Genomic DNA, 21,491 nt, shown 5'->3' with positions numbered 1-21,491 from the left:
AAAGCTTACAATCGTGTCAATAAAGTTATGAGATGAGGATAAAATAGAGATAGCTACTTCTTGTGCCGAACGAGCTGTTCCCGTAGTTTCTTTCTTTTTTAAAAAAAAAACTCTGAATGTTTTATTTTCGTATGTACAACTTTGAATATTATCTAATATGTTTTCTATTTCAATTTTAATTTTATATTTTCGAATTTCAATTAAAAAAAAATAAATTTTTAATTTAAAAAAAAAATTATTTTCGGGAATATTCCGAGGAAGTGTATCCCTCGGGTTATTCCGACGACAACTTCCTCGGAATATTCTGAGGGCATATCTCCTCGGAATATCTCCTCGGAATATTCCGACACCTCTTTTCTCTCGGAATGTTTCCGAGGACCGTTCCATCGGAATTATCCGAGGAGATACCGACGAAGAGTCCTAGGAAATGTTTCTTTGGAATGTCCTCGGAATCTTTAATTCTCGGTATTCCCTCGAAATTTTCCGAGGAAATTCCGAGGAAAATTTGCTTTCCGACGAGAAATTTCTGACGACCATTCTCGTCGGTATGTTTTCGGAATACCGTTATTCCGAGGGCATACCGGCGATATTTGTCGTCGGAATACCGGTGTTTTCTTGTAGTGTTTGGTTCTAATGGATCACTCCGAGTTGCTTATTATATCAAAAAGACTTGAAGAAGGTCATAGCTGACCTCGAGTTGTGAATAAGTATTTGACATTTCATCCTTCAGCTTACCAATCTGATAAAATACAAGATCCTAGTATCAAGTACTTGACCTTGGTGTAAACTATTAGTTTGAATCTTTCCTGAGAAAGCCCAAGAACCTATATATATATAGCAAATATGGGACCGGGAGATTGTGAAATAGAAAAAAACATTACGTTGGAATGAAGATACGTGGTTGTTATCAGGTAAGATGATCAATAATGTCTCAGTAACTCTTGTATTGATGGAACCTTCTGGTTTAATCAACTGGTCTAATCTCCAAAATGGATTTGTTTTACATCCACAAGTTTCACTGACATTTATCTTTAATTCCCTTGCTCTAGGTTCATAGAAGACGTTTTCCTTGCTGATATTGAGAGTAATCATGAGGTTACTGATACCAAACACTAAATGGTGTGAGGGTTAACAACGCATCTAGCATCAACAGTGAAAACCTTTTATTGAGACCTTGGTCGAAAGTGGTGCTGTAAGGAATTTTTGTGGTGCTTGAAGATCATCCATTTCTGCTATCTGGGACATTCTCTCCAATACCTCCTGATTAGCGTCTTTGGTGGTTTCACCATCAAATTTGCTTACTATCAGGGGTTAACAGAGATGAACAGCAAGGTCAGACGAGTATATATAAAGTGTGGCATTGGCCACGCACAGAGGAAAGCAAAAGACAGAACATGACAGAGTAAAACAGCAAACCTTGTTTAACCGTCCTAGAGCCATGCATTCAACACCCCTTGTATCTTCTGAATCAACAACTGCTTTCCAATTTACAGGAATAAGTGAGTTTCGTTGTATAACTACTACCAATGACTTGATATGAACCTTTCTTCACACAAAAATTAGTTAGAAAATTTATGCTAAGCTTCCTCTTAATTCTAAGCTTTCTTTATAAATCAAGATTAATTCTTGGAAGCTTTCTTCCTTTTTTTTTTTTTTGAACACAAGAAGCTTTCTTCCTATTAATCGAAATCCTGTATATAGGGATACAACTTAATAGCAAAACGAAGAAGCTTATACCTAACGTAAAAGAAACGTTAAAACTAGTTGTAAAAAGAAATCAAAATTTTTTTAGCTGTAAATCTTAAATCTACAGTCTCGTATCATACCAAAAAGGTCAAAAGGCCAAATACATATTCACTCTTCGTGAACTAGCTTACCGCTATACAAAATTTATTCAAAGAAGGTGCTCAGAGATGTTTACCAATGCTTCTGCCTTCCAATACAACAAGTCCACAGCATGACGATTATTAAGATCTTGCAAAAGTGATCTTCTATTACATTGACCATTCTAAGGTAGCGAGGTTCGACAACTTCCACTGTGCCATATCACGCTGGCTCGTAGTTCTGTGTTACCAGAAATCAGCATAAGGTATTATGATCAGAACTGAGATATGGAAGTTTTCCAAACCCTTCACATAGCCTCATGCAGTGGCAGTTGATTTACCATAAGATGATGAGTGTAGTCATCTCCCTGGCCAGCCACCATGTGATCAAGAGATGGATCAAACCGTCTATTCTACAAGACATTCAAATCAGAACAATAATAATAGGACACAGGTGTAAGGATATTCTTCTCAGCAAATATCTGGAAGCGTAACAAAGATACCATATGTGAGGAAAGGACATGAACATTGAAATATATTCTTTCAACTTATTTACTTACATATTTAAACTTTAACCCCATTCACCATATAAAACTTATCCCAACCCAGCTCATGGATTTGGATTTAGAAACTTATAGCACTTTACATCAATGACAAACATAGTGAACCAAAAGATCTCACCTGAAAATTTATCTCAGGGTTCAAGTTAAATGACACCCTATTAGTCTGAAAGAAAAAGTGTGACGAAAGTGTTCACTAAACCAGATGAAATGTCGCATGATATACGTCAGCCAAACACAACTAAGTGTAGCTCCAAGTCTGCAATACTGAGTTGCTCAGAAGAGGTCGAGACAGCTGATTTCTTAGGACCATCTTCACATTTGGCTATTCATAGCAAAAACAATTGCAATAAACCACAAAAAGTAATGTCAACTTACTGAATGAAACCACGGCATACATGCATGTCCGGATCAAATTTTCAAAACTCAAAGATATGACTCCTTCCTTATGATGATTATGATTTACTGGATACGCTTTAAAAACTTTCACATATCTGTATTTGTTTTAGCTTTCACCATAAAGGCTAACAACATGGTGTAAAGAATACATACTTTTGAACTTTTGATGTTATGAGTCTGCACTTTAAGCTTTGAAACTGATTAAAAATCTAAGTGGGTGTATTCAAGTAGGAGTTTAAGATTTATATTAAAATAACAAATTCACTGTTATTCAAACAAAGATTTTAATAAATAATTCAAACAAAGATTTTAATAAATACTTTAAAATTCAGTGTTATTAAACTTATATTTTATAAAACACTATGAAAGTTTTTAGAGTGTTTGAAAGAGTTTTCTTAATTATAAAAATAAAAATCTCAATCTCATGGTTTTAGATAAAATTCTAGAATTTAACCAAAATCACACCAAATTCTAATAGTCATCTAAAACTCACTAAAACTTAAAGCATTTCAAATTTCCGATTCTAGAGTTATTTAACCAAAATCACACCGAATTCTAATATTCATCTAAAAACTCACTAAACTTAAATCACTTCAAATTCCAGATTCAAGAAAAACCGAGAAAGGTGAACATTCGAAAACTTTTTTTTGGAATATAAGAAATAGGAGATAGAAATTTGTCTGGTGAAAAGACGGAGAACAAAAACCAACAGAAGAACTATAATGAGTTCCATGAGTAAGAAAAAAAGACCTAAACAAAGTAAAGAGATGTAAATCTGTAATGTCGAAAAATTATCTCAAGTTTCCCTTCTCTTCAAAACAATTAATTTTCTATCAAATGCTTGAAAACTGTAACTCTTTCTTGTACTTGTTGGGTGTTTGCAGAGGAGAGGAGATTATATCAAGCTTTGACCTTAGGAGTTCCACTGTTTTTCTTGTCTCCGTTTCCTCTTCTGTTCCTACGGCTTGTAATCGTCTTGAAGCCATCATCATCTTCCCCACCTGCTGCAGAGCCATTCTCAGACTTGCTTCCATCCGCAGACCCACTCGGTGTCTTGCTCTCATCTACAGAACCAGTCGGAGTCTTGCTCTCATCTACAGAGCCATTCTGTGCCTTGCTGCTTCCACCTCCACTTCTCCCACCAGAAGAAGGTTTGCTTCCATCGTACTCAACTGCAAAAGCCAAAATAAACCATACAAAGGTTTAGGAAACTGACTACATTTTTTAGATAAGAGTGGTTTAACGAAAAGAGAAAGCTTGCCTTGCTTTTCCTTTACACGAAGCTTATGCTCCCCAAGCTTGAAGGGATTGCTCTTGGCAGCCTGTGGAATTTAATATTCATACTAGTTTTTTTTTTCAAAAGGGGAAGGAAGAATCTTGTATTTTGTAAAATTACCTTGAGCATGCTCTGGACAGAAGCAACAGATTCAAAGGAGACAAAACCAAAGCATCTTCCACTAGCCTGAGACTCAATACGTAAACAAGTTTAGAATTGTTCATTGTGCTTTCTTTAAAAGGAAAGACAAGAGATTTGATTAAAGATCATTTACCCTGGAGCTTCTTATTTGAACTCCACCTTCTTTGATAGGGCCAAAACCCTTGAACAGTTCATAGAGCTGAGGCGCCCTTGCATCCATCGGCAGATTTGACACAAATACCGAAGTTCCTAAAACCAAAAAAAAAAAACAATAAATTAACCATCTGATATCCCCAAAATAGACCAATGACAATAGATGTTCGGTCTCTGCCTTCTAACCTGGTTCATCAACGTCAACGATCCTCTGGTCACTTTTCTTTTCAGGTTTACCAACAGCAGCAGGTGCTGGAGCTGCTGCACGCGCTTTGGGTGGTGGTGCCATGGATCTAGGTTTCTGAACCGGGGCTGCTTTAGCTTGGAAGGGAGCAGCGTTCCTCGACAATGATTGAACCTGTAATCACCAACATCACTTTAACATAGATGTCACATGTAAAAAAGTCAAAATCTGCATGACCGAAAACTCACCATCGCAGCATAAGATTTCTTGGCTCCATCAGCAGCAGTTTCAGCAATTGGCTCTTTAGGTTTTTGAGCAGTAACAGGAGGAGTAGCTTCAGCAGCATTAACAGACTTCTTCTTGGCAGGAGCATCGATGACCTTCTGGACCGGCTCGGTCTTGCTTACCTCATCAAGTGGCTTCGCCACTTGAGCTTCTGGCACTACAATGGTAGTAGTTCTCATGAACATGCTCTTTTCTTTAAAATCTAATGAATACAAGACTTAAGACCGCCACTTACCAGATTCAACAGTTGGAGGAAGGGAAGACTCTTCATCAACAAAACGATACATGTCATTGACGACAACGTAGGCCTTGTCCTGAGGCGCGAGATAGAAGGTCTGGGAAAACTTCCTCTTGAGGTTGTCTTTACCAGTCAAGAAACCAACAACCATGATGAGTATCCCATCTTGCAACGACCTCTGAGAATCAACACTAAGCACATCGTATGTAGTTCCCTTATATTCACAGGCTAGGTAGTGCTCCTTGATAGCCTGTATGATAAAAAAAAAAAAAAAAAAACAATGTCAAAGTCCACAAAGAGTCTTAACTCAGGCTTTAAAAGCATTAAGAATGAGAAACCAACAATACAATCATTATGATTAAAAAACTGCATTTAATGTCTGATAAGTTTAATAACGCAACCAACATACTATTAACAGGAGAGAGTGAGATCAATAAAAGCAATAATAACTGAATTGGTACCTGGAGGGATGTAAAAGAGAGCATGGTACCATGAGGACCTCCAGGTCTGGTGATAACGCTACCATCAACATAAAGCCTGTAAGCTTCATCAGTGGCGTTTACCATTATATGATAGTACTGGTAAACAAAAGCCTCTGAGATTTCTTCGTGAGACGGGGCACCTTCCTCGGCAGCAGCCATATCTGCACACACACGTCCTGCAAGGGTAAAAATTCAAATTCCAGATCAAACGAACCAAATCAAGATTCAAATCGAAAACCCTTGGATCAAAAGCTAACCCCTTTTCGATTGAAATTCGGATTTATAGAGACGAAGCAGAGAGAGCGATGGAACCGAGGAGAGTAAAAAAGGAGGAAGCTTTTTAGGTTTAGAGAAGACAGAGAGAGATTTGGTGAATGAGGGAGGAAGAGAGGAGCTATTTAAACAGGGGTTTAGAGGAGGCGCTCCCTTGCAGACACAGATGGTTTTGAGAAGAGAGAGATAACTAAAAAGGAAACTCAATATTTAGAAGAACAAGGGTCGGTCGGTCGGGTCGTCTTTAACTTTTATTATTTCTTAGGAACTCGAACTTGGGTTTGGGTTTGGTTTTGGTTTTGACTGCGGATGCTTTTATGTTCTTTACTTTTAATCTCCTTTTCTCGTTGACCTAATGAGTCTTGACTAGTATTAGACTATATAGTTAATAATCTTTATAGATTTTAATTTAATTAGCAAAAATTCAGTCTTACTTCCTTCCACTAATTATTGATTGTGAATCTCCAAAGATAGATATAGATCTTAGTTTTGTTGAATTCAAGATACATATCTAAATATAAAACTATTAAATTGCTCAAGCTACATATCTAAATACAAAATTATTAAATTGTTCAAGATACATATCATACTGCAAAACTATTATATTGTTCAAGATACATATCTAAATACAAACTATTGAATTGAAACATATATCTTATTATTTAAATCGTTAGTTTTTTTAATTACTTTTTTGGAGATTTTGTATATGCAACAAAAGGCAATGTATCTTATATTGTTGGGAATTATTTTTTCCTTCTAATTCTTAGATACAACGAATGATGATAACACAAAACCTAAGATAAACACACCAGATGAAATATCATAAGATCTAGATGAGATTTAATTTTGAAAAACAAATTATAAGAAACTTACATAACTTAATACACAAACTAAATATTAAGATATTTAATGACCTGCATTCATTTGTGCCGAATTTTAATAAACAATCATTTAGTTAGCTAAAATTTTGATACACATATTAACTATACATTCGTTTTAATATAGCTATATATATATATATATATATATATATATATACTATTATTTAAGAGGTGAATTTGATTAGTTGTTATCATCTCCATCATTTTAGTGACTTTACTAACATGTCATCTTTTTCATGATTATAGGATAAATATTAGCTTAATTAATATTATTATTTAAAACTTTATTTTATTATATATATTTATCATGATATTTAAGATAAGTAATAAACATTAATCTATTCTACCGATATATATATATATATATAATTATTTTAAATATATATTTTAATATATAATTATCATGATATTTAGGACATTTAGTTAATAATTTTAGTGAATTTGTTTACTTGTCATATTCTCCATGATTTTAGGATAAATCGTTAGTTAAATTAATATTATTATTTATATATTTATTTTGTTATATATTTATCAAGATATTTAAGATAATTAATACAAAAATTAACCTATTCTACTGATATATACTACTATTTTAAAAATATTTTGATATATAATTATCATGATATTTAAGATATTTAATTAATAAATAGATATTAAGAATATCTACCAATAATATCATAATTACGTTTATATTATATTTATTTTGTGATTTTAATGACTAATATTATAGCCAGTTTATCTAATTTTTGTTAGAAATATTAATCCAAATACAAATTATTAAAAAAATTATATATAATAAACTGATTTCTTTGGTTTATTCGGTTGGATGAATTAACATACTAAACTATATCCATATATTGCGGTTTCTTAAAAATAACATTCATTCAATTTCTTTGGTTTGGTTCAGTTCGTTTTAAGTGGTTTGGTTTTACCGGGATTGAACACCCCTACACTATTGTTATTTTGTTCTTTTGTTGATTGTGATTGTTTATAATCTTTTCAGTGTCACTAGATTTCTTCAATCCAAATACAATAAGTGTTTAATTTCAAATCAAAGTTTCTTAATTTAATTATTACTATAGAAAATATTTTGATCCAAAATCTACGTTCCATAAATAAAACTATGAACCAAATAACATAACTAATACTTTGATTACCAATATGAATATTGAAATTTTATAACTTATAACATTAATTTAAAATCTGTATCTAATTAAATAATTTTAAAAATAAAACGAACATTAGAACTAAAAATTGCTATATGTATATATATACTAGTTGTGGACCCGCACCTTGTGCGGATTAATATATATTCTCAATAAAAAGTAATATTAGTTTTGTATTCAAACTAAACTATTTAATTAGATATACATATTAAGTTCATTTTTGTTTGTTTCATTTGATGTTTAATCAAATTCTAATGGCTTGTAGGTTTAAACACAATTCTTCTATTTAAAAGTTGAATTATTTGCTTGATTAATTCTGACTTTAACAAAATTCCTTTCAGTATCAAGAGTGGTGATATTTTCTAATTTTTCTTTTTAATGGCTCAAGTTTGGTAGTTTTAGGGTTATTTTCTTTATATAATGTTACTGAAGAAGAGTATAAGTTCAACCCACATTTGATTACTATAACCAAAATATTTAATAAGCACAACATGCCTCATTCAATACATTCATTCTACTTATAAATTATTTTATTGGATTCTTAAAGAAAAAAAATTATCATATAAATATATTTTAAAAGGTATAGATTTTAGATCAAAGTCTTCTCTAGAAATAACAAAATCATAATTAGGTAGCTTTGATATGAAATTAAACACTTCTTATAGTTTTGGATCAAAAAGAATTTCAGTGACACTGAAGTTATCTATACTATTATTTGAGAAGTGAATTTGCCGATTTGTCATCTTATCCATAATTTTAGGCAATTTTACTTATTTATCATATTTTTATTAGGTTTTAGCTAAATCATTGATTTATTATTAGTTTTTAGTTGAGTTACTAATTTATTAATTTAAAAAATACCCTTATTGAATCTTATATATAATTTAAATGAATTATATTTTAATAATATTAATTTATGTTATATTAAATATTTAGTTAATTTTTTTTATTTGTCATATTTTTATTAGGTTTTATACTTTTAGTTGGGTTATTGATTTATTATTAGTTTCTAACTTATTCACTAATTTATTAATTTAAACAATACCCTCAATCAGCTTTATATATAATTAAAAACGATTTTTATTTAATAATAATAAATTTATATGTTATACTAAATATTTTATTATAAAATAATATAATATAATTATCAAAAAACATATTAAAAATAAGATAAGTTATATATATATATATATATATTGTGTTGCTATCTGGAAACAATATTTTTAGTATAACAGTTAAAAAATTAAGATACCAAGTAATTTATAATTAAAATGCAGTATTAGTCAAGAGAAAATAAAGATATTTTCTAAACTATTTCTAAGATATGAGTATTTTTTTTAACATATATTTTGATGTTTGATCTATGAAAAAATATTTAGCATATATCAATATTTTGATGTTTGATTTAACTATTTGAAAACTTAAAAAAAAAACTTATTATGTTGGTTTTAAATTAGTAAGACAAAAACTAATTAGAAGATTATGCCCGCATGTGCGGGTAAAACAACTAGTTAGAAACAATCACATTTCTTGAAGCGTCACTAAAATAACAAAAGTCAATTAACATTATATATTTAAGACCTTTTTTGTATTCCCGTACACAGACAAACCGAGTAACACCTACAAAACATAATGCCTCATTAGATTTAAACAAATGATACTTATTTTGCATATTCAGACCATATCGTATATGTTAAACGTTTATCACTAAATATTAAAAGTTAAAATTAGTATCTTGTCATAAAAATAAAATAGTATAAAATTAAATGCTGAATAAAATCTACATTTTTTCACGAATAGGTAAATTATAACTTAGTTAAAGATTTTCGGTTTGCCATAAGATTTTCTAAAGATCCAACATTCACAACATCACCAATAATATCTAAAACATAAAACATTAGAACGAGTAACTGATGAACTGATGAACAAAGAAATTAAGCATAAATAAGACACATCAATTAAAAACACAATATGATATATATAGAAAACTCAACGACTAAGACTTCTTTTTCATACTCGTCCTAATACTTCTTTAAATTATTTGAAATAATTATTTCTCAACTCTTTAGGAAAATAATTAATGACAATGAATGATTTTAGTTGTTCTATAGAAATTTATCTTAAAAGCATATTACGTGGTTTAGTCACTGATAGTAAAACTACTCGGGAATAAAAAAATGTCTTTGAGATTAGATAGAAAATTAACAAAAAAAATTTCATCAATAGTAACATGAATATTCTTTTCATGCTTCATATTTTTACAAAAAATAAGTGACTAACATCAAATCAACTAATTAATGCAAATCAATAATAAAAAAAAGATGAAAAAAAATACTATACTTATAAGAGTTGATTATGTTGTAGGACACATTTTGTATGTTTTTACATTGGAAGAAACTTCCAACAACCTTGTGAGAACTTTTACGAAAAAAGTATATGTTTCTAGTTTAGTTATTTACTTATTAGTTGTTGTAATCTTTGTTTTAAAAATCGGGCGTCTAGCCGCTTAGGCGGTCTTCTAGTCGCTAGGCATCACTCATCCGCCTCGATTTATACCAAATCGGTCTAAAAAATTGGTTGTCCGATTTTTGTCCGCTTAGATGACCGCCTAACCGCCTAGGCGGCCGTCTAATCTATTTTTTTTTAATTATTTTTTTAATAACATTTTTTATCTATTTATTTGATTTAAAATTTGATAAATATAATTTATATTCATAATTTTGATGAAATTACACTATATTAAGTTTGTATATTCTATTTGTGTGTTTATACAGTTCTAAACATGGAAATGTATTAATGTTATACACAATTAAAGATTAACATGTTTTATAACATATTAAACAATCTAAATTTTTTGTCCCACATAATTTCCGCTTAGTCGATTTTCTCTCTATACGTTAGGTCCAACTCGACCGCCTGACTAGCGTCTAGCGCGTTTTCGAATAGGGGTTGTAATCAATTCTATATTTTTTTGTCGGACAATAAGTTATACGAATGCAAGTATATAAGAGCACCATTAGCGGTGGTCTCTAGGTAGACTCTCTTCACAAAATTAATAATAAGACATAATAAAGTTTCTCCCAGTTTAGAATTTTTATTTTTAGAAATTAAGTTTTTCTCCCAGATTAATTTGATTACTAGCTGCGCTCTAATAGCATCTCCAACCCATGAGATATTTAGACCATCTCCAATGTATTTCTCTATTTTTTTAAAAAAAAATAGGGAAACTCTATAATAGAGATGAGTTTGTCTCCAATGTATTCATCTATTTTTTTCTCTAAAAAAAATATTCTTGATATATTATTTTCTAATTTTACAATAGTATCTTTTATTTGTAAAAATTAAAAACCAATCTAATTTAGTGTAACATTCATAAAATTACACTGAATATTTTTATAGAAACTATTATGTAAATAAAAAATATGATTATATATTTATATAAACAGTAAATTTTCACTAACAAATATTTATTTTGGTTATAATTGTTAAAGTAAAAAATTAAAAAATCATTTTGTAAATAAAAAAGTATGCCTTTATTATAGAGAAATGCTATTTTTTTCTCAAAATATCTTTTTTTACGAGTAAGGTCGTAGTGATTTTATGTGGGGCAAATACGGAGATGCTCTAAATTGGAGTAAAAAATAGAGATCGTGTTTTTTGCTCGATAAACAGAGGAATGCTCTCCGGCGACCACTGTAGAGCCCAACGATGGCTCACAACTCGCCGAGATCTCGTCGGAGCCGGAAACCGGATCCTACACCCGACCTCTACTCCACTTTCGTAGTTCACTCCGACTCCGATTCCGATCAAGGCCGAGATCCAGACAAACCCGATGAAGACGAAACTGTCGATTTATACGCAACAATGGTCTACAAGAGCGACAGCGACGAAGACTCCATGCTCCCTCCTCTTCTCAAGCGTCTCCCCAAGGACTTCGGAGGCGGCGGCGCGTCGTACGACGGCGACGGAGGTTTCGGCACGGTGATTGTGAAGAAGGACAGCAAGAACAGTCCGCGAGTGCCAGTCGTCAATCCAGCAGACGAAGAATCTTCCGACGAGGGAGAAGAGTACGGTACCTTCGTTGTGGTGAAGCCTTGTTCGTCTAAAAAAGGAAAGGAGAAGGAGAAGGAGACGGATCTGTCAACAATGGGAAGAGCTGTGGCGAGTATGCAGGAATCGAGTTTCGGTGGCAAGAACAACCGTAAATCCACCCCTTCGTTGCAGCAGCAGAAGCAGAAGCAGAGCAGTAAGATGTCCACCACGTCTCTTCCCGATTGCGTTAGAGAAGATCCCACCACCAAATACGAGTTCCTCAATGAACTTGGTAACATTACTATTCTCAAAGCTTCAATTATATGATCTCTCAGCCATTGAAAACTGGAGATCTGTGTGTTGGCAGGGAAAGGATCATATGGATCTGTCTACAAGGCTAGGGATTTGAAAACGTCTGAGATTGTTGCTATTAAAGTCATATCACTTACCGAAGGGGTATCGAAAGCTTTGTCCTTTGGCCTAAGTTAGAGTGCTAAAGCATTCAGTGTGATTCATGTTTCTTATTTTTTAACAGGAGGAGGGGTATGAAGAGATCCGTGGTGAAATTGAGATGCTGCAGCAGTGTAATCATCCGAATGTTGTCCGCTACCTTGGGAGTTTCCAAGGAGATGATTATCTTTGGGTGAGCATCTGTGCCATAGAATTAGTAGCTCTTGCTTGATAGAGAAGCTCTTACTGTTTGGCATCAGTTAGTTTTTACTATATATGCTATTGTTTATGTGTTCTTTTTTTGAGAATACAGTCTCTCTAGTCACTAATTTGTGTCGTCTGGCAGATAGTGATGGAGTATTGTGGAGGTGGAAGCGTTACTGATTTGATGAATGTTACTGAGGAGCCATTGGAGGAGTATCAGATTGCATATATTTGTCGAGAGGCGTTGAAGGTATCACTTTTTTTTATTTTCTTTTTATAGGATAGATAGAAGCATAAAGAGGAAAGCTGGTTTATCGTTTCTTTTATTTGATGCTGGCGTCTTCGATGCTTGAACACATCTGTTTCAACTTGTGACAGGCGGCAGGCCCTAATACTTCTGTTTATATCTACGTCTTATATGTAGGGCCTTGCTTACTTGCACTCAATATTCAAAGTCCATAGAGATATTAAGGGTGGAAATATCTTGTTGACCGAACAAGGAGAGGTCAAATTAGGTAAGTTAGCTTGGGGAATTATCCACCTACATGAAGAGTGGCGTTTACATATGTTGTTTCTATTGCACATGCTGGCTTTTATGCGTTTAAGCTTGAAATCTTGCTCGGCCCTATCAGTTGTTAATGAATTATTATTTTTATTGCTTTACAGCGGCAGACTGATTCTAAAGTTTAATTCCTTGTTCTTTACAGGTGATTTTGGGGTTGCGGCTCAACTTACGCGGACTATGTCTAAGCGAAACACGGTAAATACCTAATGAATAAAGTTTGCTATGGTTAATTCATCAAGTTGCCTTTGATTAATTGGAAAATAATTTACCCTGAAGATGTTTTGTGCCTGATGGTGGATTCGTTAATGTTTTGTCTTGTTTGAAGTTCATTGGGACTCCGCATTGGATGGCCCCTGAGGTTATTCAGGAAAACCGTTATGATGGGAAGGTATGCTTCCTATTTGAAAATAATTTTGTCTGCTAAACTCCATAAAAAAATTTCGATCAATGTACACAACTTCAGATTATAGGACTGATGCAATGGTTCCTTCCATATCTGAATTCTGAAGTTCAAGCTTCACGTCCACTAACCTAGTATTATATCTCTAGAAGAAAGTAATTACCGTTTTACCAAATATGGTTGTGCAAACCAGCTCTACCGGATCCTATTTATTGAGAAGTTTGCGGCTGATGTATAGCCAGTTAGAAACTATAGCTGCACAAGTATCTAGAGAGTAGAATCAATGATTTTTTTCTCCTTGATGACACTTGGACTCTTCAGTACAGGTGGATGTATGGGCCCTTGGTGTTTCAGCAATTGAGATGGCAGAGGTAATTTGACATTACCTCTTTCAGGACTAAAATTGTGTTGTAGTTGGTAGTTTAACTGTACTGAGTCTCTCACCTGACATTTAGTCTCTCACCTGACATTTTAAGGGAAAATGAAGAAAATTGTTCTACACTTTCATGACACACTTGACCACTCGTCACTTCACTCGTTTCTTCCATATTTATTCTTAATCTTCCTGTGGCTGCCTTCTGACGTTTAGTTGTGCTGCTGTACAGGGGCTTCCTCCAAGATCTGCAGTTCATCCGATGAGGGTTGGTATAATAAGCCATCTTGCTTTTGTTATTATGTTTCCAAGCGATCAGATGCTTTGCAGTCCTGCTTTTTTTTTCGTTTCTTCTGGTTATGAATTTTTTTTTTGTGGAAAATTGGAATGAAGCGAATCTGGACTTAGGCCAAACCTATAACAATTCCTTGAACATCGGTCGAGTTTGGCTTCGTTTCAAGGGTTTCTATAAATGTGGTTGGCTCAGACCGTTCATTAACTCTAGTTTTAAACGATTTGAGCTGGTCTGTTATTAATCCAATGCCAAGCAGCTTGGTAGAGTAAAGTTTTTCCTGTATTAAAATGGAATTCTCTATAAACCTTGTAAGAACTTTTCATAAACATAAGAGTTGTTAGGTTAGAAAATGGAGGCCTTGAAATGCTCTTTAAGGTCTTCTCTTGGTTGATTAGTAGTGAGTTAGGTAAAAGAGTGAAATTTTCGTTTGTTTGCTTACTTGGTGGTTCATAAAGTTCTTCTGGTTCTTCTGTGAACCCTTTTATCTCATTTCAGGCATCCGTTTTTGCTAGGTTTTGTTCATGATATCGATCGAGCCAGCTCCAATGCTTGAAGATAAAGAAAAATGGTACGTCTTCAACCTCTTGAGAATTGTCACGTTGGTTCGTAAGGCAGAAGAGAATTTTCTACGTCATCCAAGCAATTCCCTTTAAAGGGAGATCTTTGCAGTATCTTATGTTGCATTGATGCATTCAAATTTTAGTTGCTACCCTCTGCAGGTCACTGGTCTTTCATGATTTTGTTGCAAAGTGCCTCACCAAGGAACCACGCCTTCGCCCAACTGCAGATGAGATGCTTAAGGTGAACTATGATAATCTTTTGCTTTACGCCAGAGATTGTTAGTATGTGTATCTCTATGCTCTCGTTTTCTATCTTTTCAGCTAAGTGTGAGTGTGTGACTCTTTCTTTTCATTATCAGGATATCTTCAACTTGAGTTGTCAGAATTACCACCACTTTCACAGCTATGCTATTTAGTGTTTAAGATCTCTCTGTTATTCTGATGCCGTTCATTTTTTTTGTTTAAAATTCAGCACAAATTTGTTCAGAGATGTAAAATGGGGGCTTCTGCAATGTCGCCAAAGATTGAGAAGTCTAGACAAATTAGAGCTTCAATGGCTCTGCAAGCGCAAAATGTCGTCGCTTCTTCAGAGGACACTGTATGTAAACAGTCTTAGTCTACCCCTCTTCTTACCTAATATCTTTGCAAGTTATAGTTGTCTTAAGTTATATTGTAAATTTTGTTACAGTCAACACTGGGCCCAAAATCAAGTGACGAGATGGGAATTACTGTTCCGTATAAACCTCCTAATAATGGATATCAAAATACCACCCAAGCACCTCCAACAAGCACTGGAGAAGGCAAGTACTTACAGACTGTTACGTAGTAATTTACAAGTTGACAATTTGCATTTCCTGGCCATCATGAGAATTGTCGAGTGCATTTTCTTGCCGATGTATAGTAAACTTTTGCGGGTGATGTTTTGATGATTTCTTCAGCAGCTTTGTTGGCACACGATTGGATCGCTGTTGTGAATTTTCTTTCATCATGGTTTTCCAAACGCATCAACTCTAGTTTTGCATTGGCTCATGTTTTCAGGTGGTGATTTTGGAACTATGATCGTTCATGGTGAGGATGAGACAGAAGAGAGTTACGCAGGGGCTCAACTTGCCAAAGAGAAAGAATCTTCAGCTTCTCAGGTTGATGGCGTTTCTGTCGGATTCTCAGGAGATCAAGTAGCTGGCTCCTGGTATTTAATCTTTGAAACCCTTTTGGTTTTTTTTTTCCGGGAACATGTCCACTTGATAACAAACATGCGATTATATTTCTTTTGGTGTCATCCTGTTTAATATAGAGATCAGTATCTGATGATGTACTTGATACTGGTGGCTAGGATCCATGACAAGAATAATCGTTCTGCTGCCGACGTTCCAGTTGACGAATCAACCTCACAAAGCGTGCGGGGAACTCCACCATCAGTTTCGATATCTCTTGAGCATAAAACGAAGCTGAATAGCATATCTCGAACGCAGACCGAAGGTGGCAGTGAAGCAAGTGGCGGTACCTTGAAGAGTGAAACTGTTGGCAAGAAAGCTTTTGCTTTGCAAGATAAGGTCAGTTAGCTTTGTTCTCTAAATTCTTTTTTGCTACAGTGTAGTCAAATGCCTTTTTGTATGGTTATATCTGTTTCGTTTCCTGATAAAATTTGGCACATAGCAGTTGTGGTCAATCTACGCAGCTGGAAACACTGTACCCATACCATTCTTGAGAGCAACAGATATATCCCCAATTGCACTCTTGTCAGAGAACATGATCGGAGGCATGCAACAGGATGGGAATGGAACTGTAGCTGTTGAAGCGCTTCAGGAGCTCTTCACTTCCGATCCCCAATCTAAAAAGGGAAGAAGAGGACAAAACGAGGTCAAACTTATATCTCCTCCCTTTCCCTTGAGTTCTATATAACAACATAACATGGGACTATGAAATGGAATGCAGATGCCTCTTCCTCCAAGTGTATACCAGAGACTGACGTCAAGCCCTCCACTGATGAATCTGGCACAAGTATTAGCCTACCACAGAGCGTACGTATATAGCCCACTGGTCTTGATGGGTGTTTTGTTTACGTCAGCCTGTAAGTTTAGAAACCCATTTTGTGAAATTTTGGATCCGCAGGTGTTACGAGGAGATGCCGCTCCAGGAAATGCAAGCAACGCAAGAGCAACAAACTATTCAGAATCTGTGCGATACTCTTCGCACAATTCTCCGCCTCTAATGTTTATATTTGCTGCGTACTGTTTGTATTTAGGTTGTCTCAATAAGTAGTTTTCCTGAACTCTTTTTTCTCTCTATCTTTTACCTCTGTAAAACAAACAGTTTTGTATCCTCTTTGCAAATTTGCTACGGAAATGAAATGCATATTCTTCTTTTTCACCGTGAAAGGTATCATCTCCAGGGCCAGAGAGGCTGCTGCAAGTTACAGAGGACTTGCATCGATTCAAGGAAATGCCGATACAGTAAGCGTCAACGAGGAAACAAACTCAAGGAAAGCAGTAAAGAGTGCAGTGTTCTTTTTGGAGTCTGTAGTTGCAGAATCAGAGATCTGTATCTGGAAAATAGCAGATGTGAGGAAACACAGAGATCCTGCAAGCAAAGGCAGACCGTTGAGCCGGAAACAAAAGGACCTGAGATTCAAACTGCCTTCCTCAGTTCGCAGGAAGTTCTCTACCAGGACGTAGTAGAGTTGCTAGAAAAGAAAGTTTATTGTCACTTAGGGGTTCACATTGGTGCAATCCCATAACTTATCTATCCCAATGACATTACTACTCTAATCTCACACTACCAAACCCTTTAGGTTGCGTTCATCATTATGCTTTATATAGTTGATTTTGTACTACTTGAAATGGTGAGTGAAATATTTAAACATATGAAAGTTTACGCACTACTGAAATGTTCTAAGATGTGAACAAGGAAAAGAACTAACAAACAAAAAAAAAAGAATCAAAACTTTTTAGTATCAAGAACTATCATCATCTTCACCCACTGAACCAACAAGCTCTAGCTTCCGGTACTCCCTTTCCTCTTCTGGTTTCATAACGTATGGACCATCTGGTTCATCATAAGGCTTTGAGGTTCGGTATTCCCTCTCTGTTATCGATCTTATACCATTTGGATCTAATTCCATTTCGTCGTCTTCATCATCCTCATCTTCTTCTTCCATATCATCCTTTGGAGGATATCCTCGAGTTTGTGCCAGCAACCATTGATCAACAACTCCACACTCAATTGCATATCTTGCTGTCCGCTCCAAGTACCCTTTATCATTCATAAGATCTGGCTGAACCGTAAGCATTCTTATCAGACCTGAAACAGAGTGTAGTTCAGTTAATCCTCAACATAACTATCCAATACTTATAAAAAACAAAGTAAAGTCAAAAGTACCTGCAACAATGCCATCTCCAGATGCCGACATATCCCTCGTGAAAGGAGTGATGGGAACATCCTCCATCCCAAGAACAGCACCATTGTGCTCTTTGGTATAGTAATGAATCTTAGAAGTGCCATTGGTCACAAACAAAACCTTGAGATTCTCATGCCAAAGCGGCTCCACTGTTTCCGGCTCGTAGTGGACAAACTTACTGCTGTCATTGTTTTTAGTATAGAACTCTTCAGTTGGCTCTATTCCGCATAGGAACTCAAGCTCCTGTTTAGTGACTTCAATGACGTCCGCAAGATCCCACACTTCTTGTATGAGACTCTTGGTTTCTTCCCGAGATTGCCATAGAGGCAAGGGAAGGTTCAAGTCATAGAAAATAACATTCCCTAGTTGCTTTGATATCTTGATGGCTTGTAATGTAGTTGACATCATCTTCTTATCCTGCAGAGAGTGCGTAGTGAAGTAGAACATCTTCGCCTGCGCCAGAGTTAAGAGGTAAACAAAAATGAGTTAAAATAAATAACTCAATGCTCAATAGTGTTACCTCTTTGAGGACATCAACGTTGATTTCAGATTTTGAAAGAGAATCCTCAGCACATGGTTTGACACAAGTCGATTTCAAGCGACCTCTCTTGCTAATCTTCATAGTAGAACACGCGGTGACCCTTTTACTATCAATCTTCACCGATCTTGTTTGGACTTGGCACACATTCAGATAATACAACATGGCTTGACCAAAGTCATCGTCTCCAAGTTTGCCCATAAAAGCAACCTTACCACCCAAGCTTGCAAGAGCGATAGCAACACCTCCTGCACATCCTCCAGGAGCTCTGATATACTTCTCCGGAGCCCACACAGCGTCTTTCATCCTTTCTTGTCGTTCGTAGTCTAAAAGCCTGTTCGCTGGTCTCCCTGATGGCACAAAAGCATGTTGTGCAGATCCAAAGCAACACACTAGAGGAGGCCATCCGTACGTGTGACTTATATCTTCGCTTTCGTGTTTGCTTAGATCAATCTCTTCTCCTTCACTGTCAGCATCAGTGGCTTCAACGGTCAAAGGTTCATCGACATCACTAGCCTCATCATATGTAACTAAACCTTCCTCTACTTGTTTATCTTTCTTAGTAGTCCTCTTTCGTCTCACTTTCTTCTCGGTTTTTGCTTCCTCCACATCAGAAGAAGCTGCTGCTGGTGAAGCTGTAAACAGTCACTCATTGAAATCAACTTTTGAGCAAATCATCAAACTGAGAAAAATGATAAAAAGACATTACCTTTCTTTCTAGCTCTCCGTGGCTCTGTCTTTGTGTCGCTTTCGTTGTCTGAAACATCATCACTAGCTACCAAAAGCTGAGAGCTTTCTTCTAAAGGTTCATCCTTTTTTGCTACAACCTTCTTCTTCGTTGTTCTCGCACCCCTCCTCTTAGGAGCTTTGGTTGGTTTCTTTCCCCCAACAGCGCCGTTTCCACCGTCGTCTTCATCAAGAGGTGCAGACTCTGATAACTTTCTCCTACCAGCAACCACTAAAAAGCCTTGTTTCCCGTTCAATCTCTCACCTCTAAACTTCACAAAGCCTAGTGACTGGAGACAAGGAACAACATCTGCATTGTATCTGCGAGAATCAAGCACGACTATGAGCAAAACCATAAAGCACAAAACTTTATCACATTTCTGGGCACAAAGAACATAACACAAGTAGTTCTGCAGCTAATCGATAAAAACCCATGTAAGAAAACTCCAAAAATATTAGATAGAGACCTGGGGAATGGTAGGAACTGAGTGAAGGAGAGAGACGTCATGAAGAGCTCTTTCAGAAATTAAACGAACTTGTACTGAGACTAAACTCTGCAACCCATACAGTCTGAAGAAGCGTGAAACCCAAAAGAGCGAATTTTGATTGGAGATTTGGGGTTTAAGCTCTCGCTCAAACCTGAAAGAGGAGGACTTACGAGCGGGGAGGTAGCTGCGAGAGGATGAGGTTCAGGGGGTTTAGTGCTTTGATAAAACGGCAAGCCTTCTTTGCTGAAAGTGCCAAAACGTCATCACGTATCTTACTTTATACTATAATAATAGGTTTAGTTTAAGTTTAATATTATTCGTTAACCAACTTACAGTTGTATTGGTTTAAAATCTATTTAATTCTGATTCGGTGTTTTTTTTGGTCAACCCGATGATCAATACCCGTTAGATTTAAAGCCCAAATGCATAATACAAGAGTTTTAATATTACTCGGCCCACAGGAAACTCAAACACAAGTGAGCAAAAATCTATACTATTATTTAAAAAATAAAATTGCTAATTTTTCGTGTTATCTATAATTTTAAATAATTTTATTTATTTATCATATTTTTATTAGGTTTTAGTTAAATCCTTGATTTATTATTAGTTTTTAGTTGAGTCACTAATTTATTAATTTTAAAATACCTTTAATGAATCATATATATAATTAAAAAACAAATTTCAATTTAATAATATTAAATTTATATGTTATATTAAATATTTAGTGAATTTTTATTACTTTTCATATTCTTATTAGGTTTTATACTTTTACCTAGGTTATTGATTTATTATTAGTTTCTAACTGATTCACTAATTTATTAATTTAAAATTGCCCTTAATAAATTTTATATATAATCGAAAACGAATTTTATTATAATAATATTAAAATTTTATATTATATTAAATCTTAAATATTAAAAAATATAATAAAATTATCAAAAATATATTACAAAAATAAGATAATTCATATATATATTGTTTTGCTATCTGAAAACAATATTTTTATATAAAAGTTAAAAAAAAAATTAAGATACATCACAATTTATAATTAAATATTAGTCAAGAAAAAACACTTATATAAAGATATTTTCTAAACTATTTTTAAGATATGAGTGTTTTGAGAAATTTAACACAATAATAAGTATTAGGTGATTTTCCTGTGCTCATGCTCGGATACAAACATTTACAAAATAATAAAATCATTGTAATTAGTTAAATTTTTATTTCTATTTATTGATAAGTTTAACTTATTTTGTAGTTTATATATTAGAAATACAAATATAATAATTTTTTAAATTACTTTATTTTGTTATCTTAATTAAATATTTGATTTTTGAGTATAATAATTTTGATCGGTTAAGTTATTTTTGGTATGTTGAATTGTATATATTTTCCAATTGAATTTTAATTATACTAATTCAGATTATATATAATTAATTTTATTTTCTCAAATTTCTAAATATGTATTTAATAATTGATATATTTTGTTTTGGCTTAAATTTATGAGAAAAATTTGAAGTGTTTATCAGAAGTTGTATAAGTGAATCAAATTGAAATCTTTTAAAACCACGTCACCACAAGAAAACACTCCGAATTCCGACG

At 34.2% G+C, this 21,491-nt stretch overlaps 3 protein-coding genes across 4 annotated transcripts; 1 reads left to right on the top strand and 2 right to left on the bottom strand.

Annotated features, from left to right (window-relative positions):
- Positions 1–3,414: 3,414 nt before the first annotated feature.
- Positions 3,415–6,031, bottom strand: LOC106296608 (putative G3BP-like protein). 2 transcript variants are annotated; one of them, XM_013732782.1, is made up of 9 exons: positions 5,799–6,031; positions 5,521–5,717; positions 5,057–5,309; positions 4,785–4,978; positions 4,539–4,710; positions 4,333–4,448; positions 4,179–4,244; positions 4,044–4,104; positions 3,415–3,954 (listed from the first exon to the last, which is right to left on the bottom strand). In XM_013732782.1, exons 2-9 carry the CDS (start codon positions 5,698–5,700, stop codon positions 3,683–3,685), a joined length of 1,314 nt encoding a protein of 437 aa, XP_013588236.1. In that variant the 5' UTR covers positions 5,701–5,717; positions 5,799–6,031; the 3' UTR covers positions 3,415–3,682. The 2 variants fall into 2 exon arrangements, with proteins under 2 accessions (XP_013588236.1, XP_013588237.1); XM_013732783.1 differs by having other exon boundaries at positions 5,521–5,702; positions 5,799–6,029.
- A 5,442-nt stretch (positions 6,032–11,473) lies between these two features.
- Positions 11,474–17,110, top strand: LOC106300110 (serine/threonine-protein kinase 3/4-like). The gene is made up of 18 exons (XM_013736187.1): positions 11,474–12,185; positions 12,261–12,349; positions 12,429–12,536; positions 12,690–12,797; positions 12,972–13,062; positions 13,255–13,307; positions 13,438–13,500; positions 13,839–13,883; positions 14,118–14,153; positions 14,693–14,748; positions 14,900–14,981; positions 15,213–15,338; positions 15,429–15,540; positions 15,779–15,929; positions 16,074–16,293; positions 16,400–16,600; positions 16,676–16,761; positions 16,853–17,110. Exons 1-18 carry the CDS (start codon positions 11,570–11,572, stop codon positions 16,950–16,952), a joined length of 2,343 nt encoding a protein of 780 aa, XP_013591641.1. The 5' UTR covers positions 11,474–11,569; the 3' UTR covers positions 16,953–17,110.
- A 458-nt stretch (positions 17,111–17,568) lies between these two features.
- On the bottom strand, positions 17,569–20,140 carry LOC106300112 (fructokinase-like 2, chloroplastic). The gene is made up of 5 exons (XM_013736188.1): positions 19,869–20,140; positions 19,385–19,722; positions 18,658–19,310; positions 18,119–18,590; positions 17,569–18,040 (listed from the first exon to the last, which is right to left on the bottom strand). The coding sequence occupies exons 1-5, from the start codon at positions 19,907–19,909 to the stop codon at positions 17,694–17,696; spliced, it is 1,851 nt and encodes a 616-aa protein (XP_013591642.1). The 5' UTR covers positions 19,910–20,140; the 3' UTR covers positions 17,569–17,693.
- Positions 20,141–21,491: the final 1,351 nt, after the last annotated feature.

The sequence above is a fragment of the Brassica oleracea genome, chromosome C6, assembly GCF_000695525.1.
Source record: "Brassica oleracea var. oleracea cultivar TO1000 chromosome C6, BOL, whole genome shotgun sequence".
In the NCBI taxonomy this organism is placed as follows: Eukaryota; Viridiplantae; Streptophyta; class Magnoliopsida; order Brassicales; family Brassicaceae; genus Brassica; species Brassica oleracea.
The sequence above is the reverse complement of the archived record's forward strand: the minus strand, read 5'-3'. Positions and strand labels throughout refer to the sequence as shown.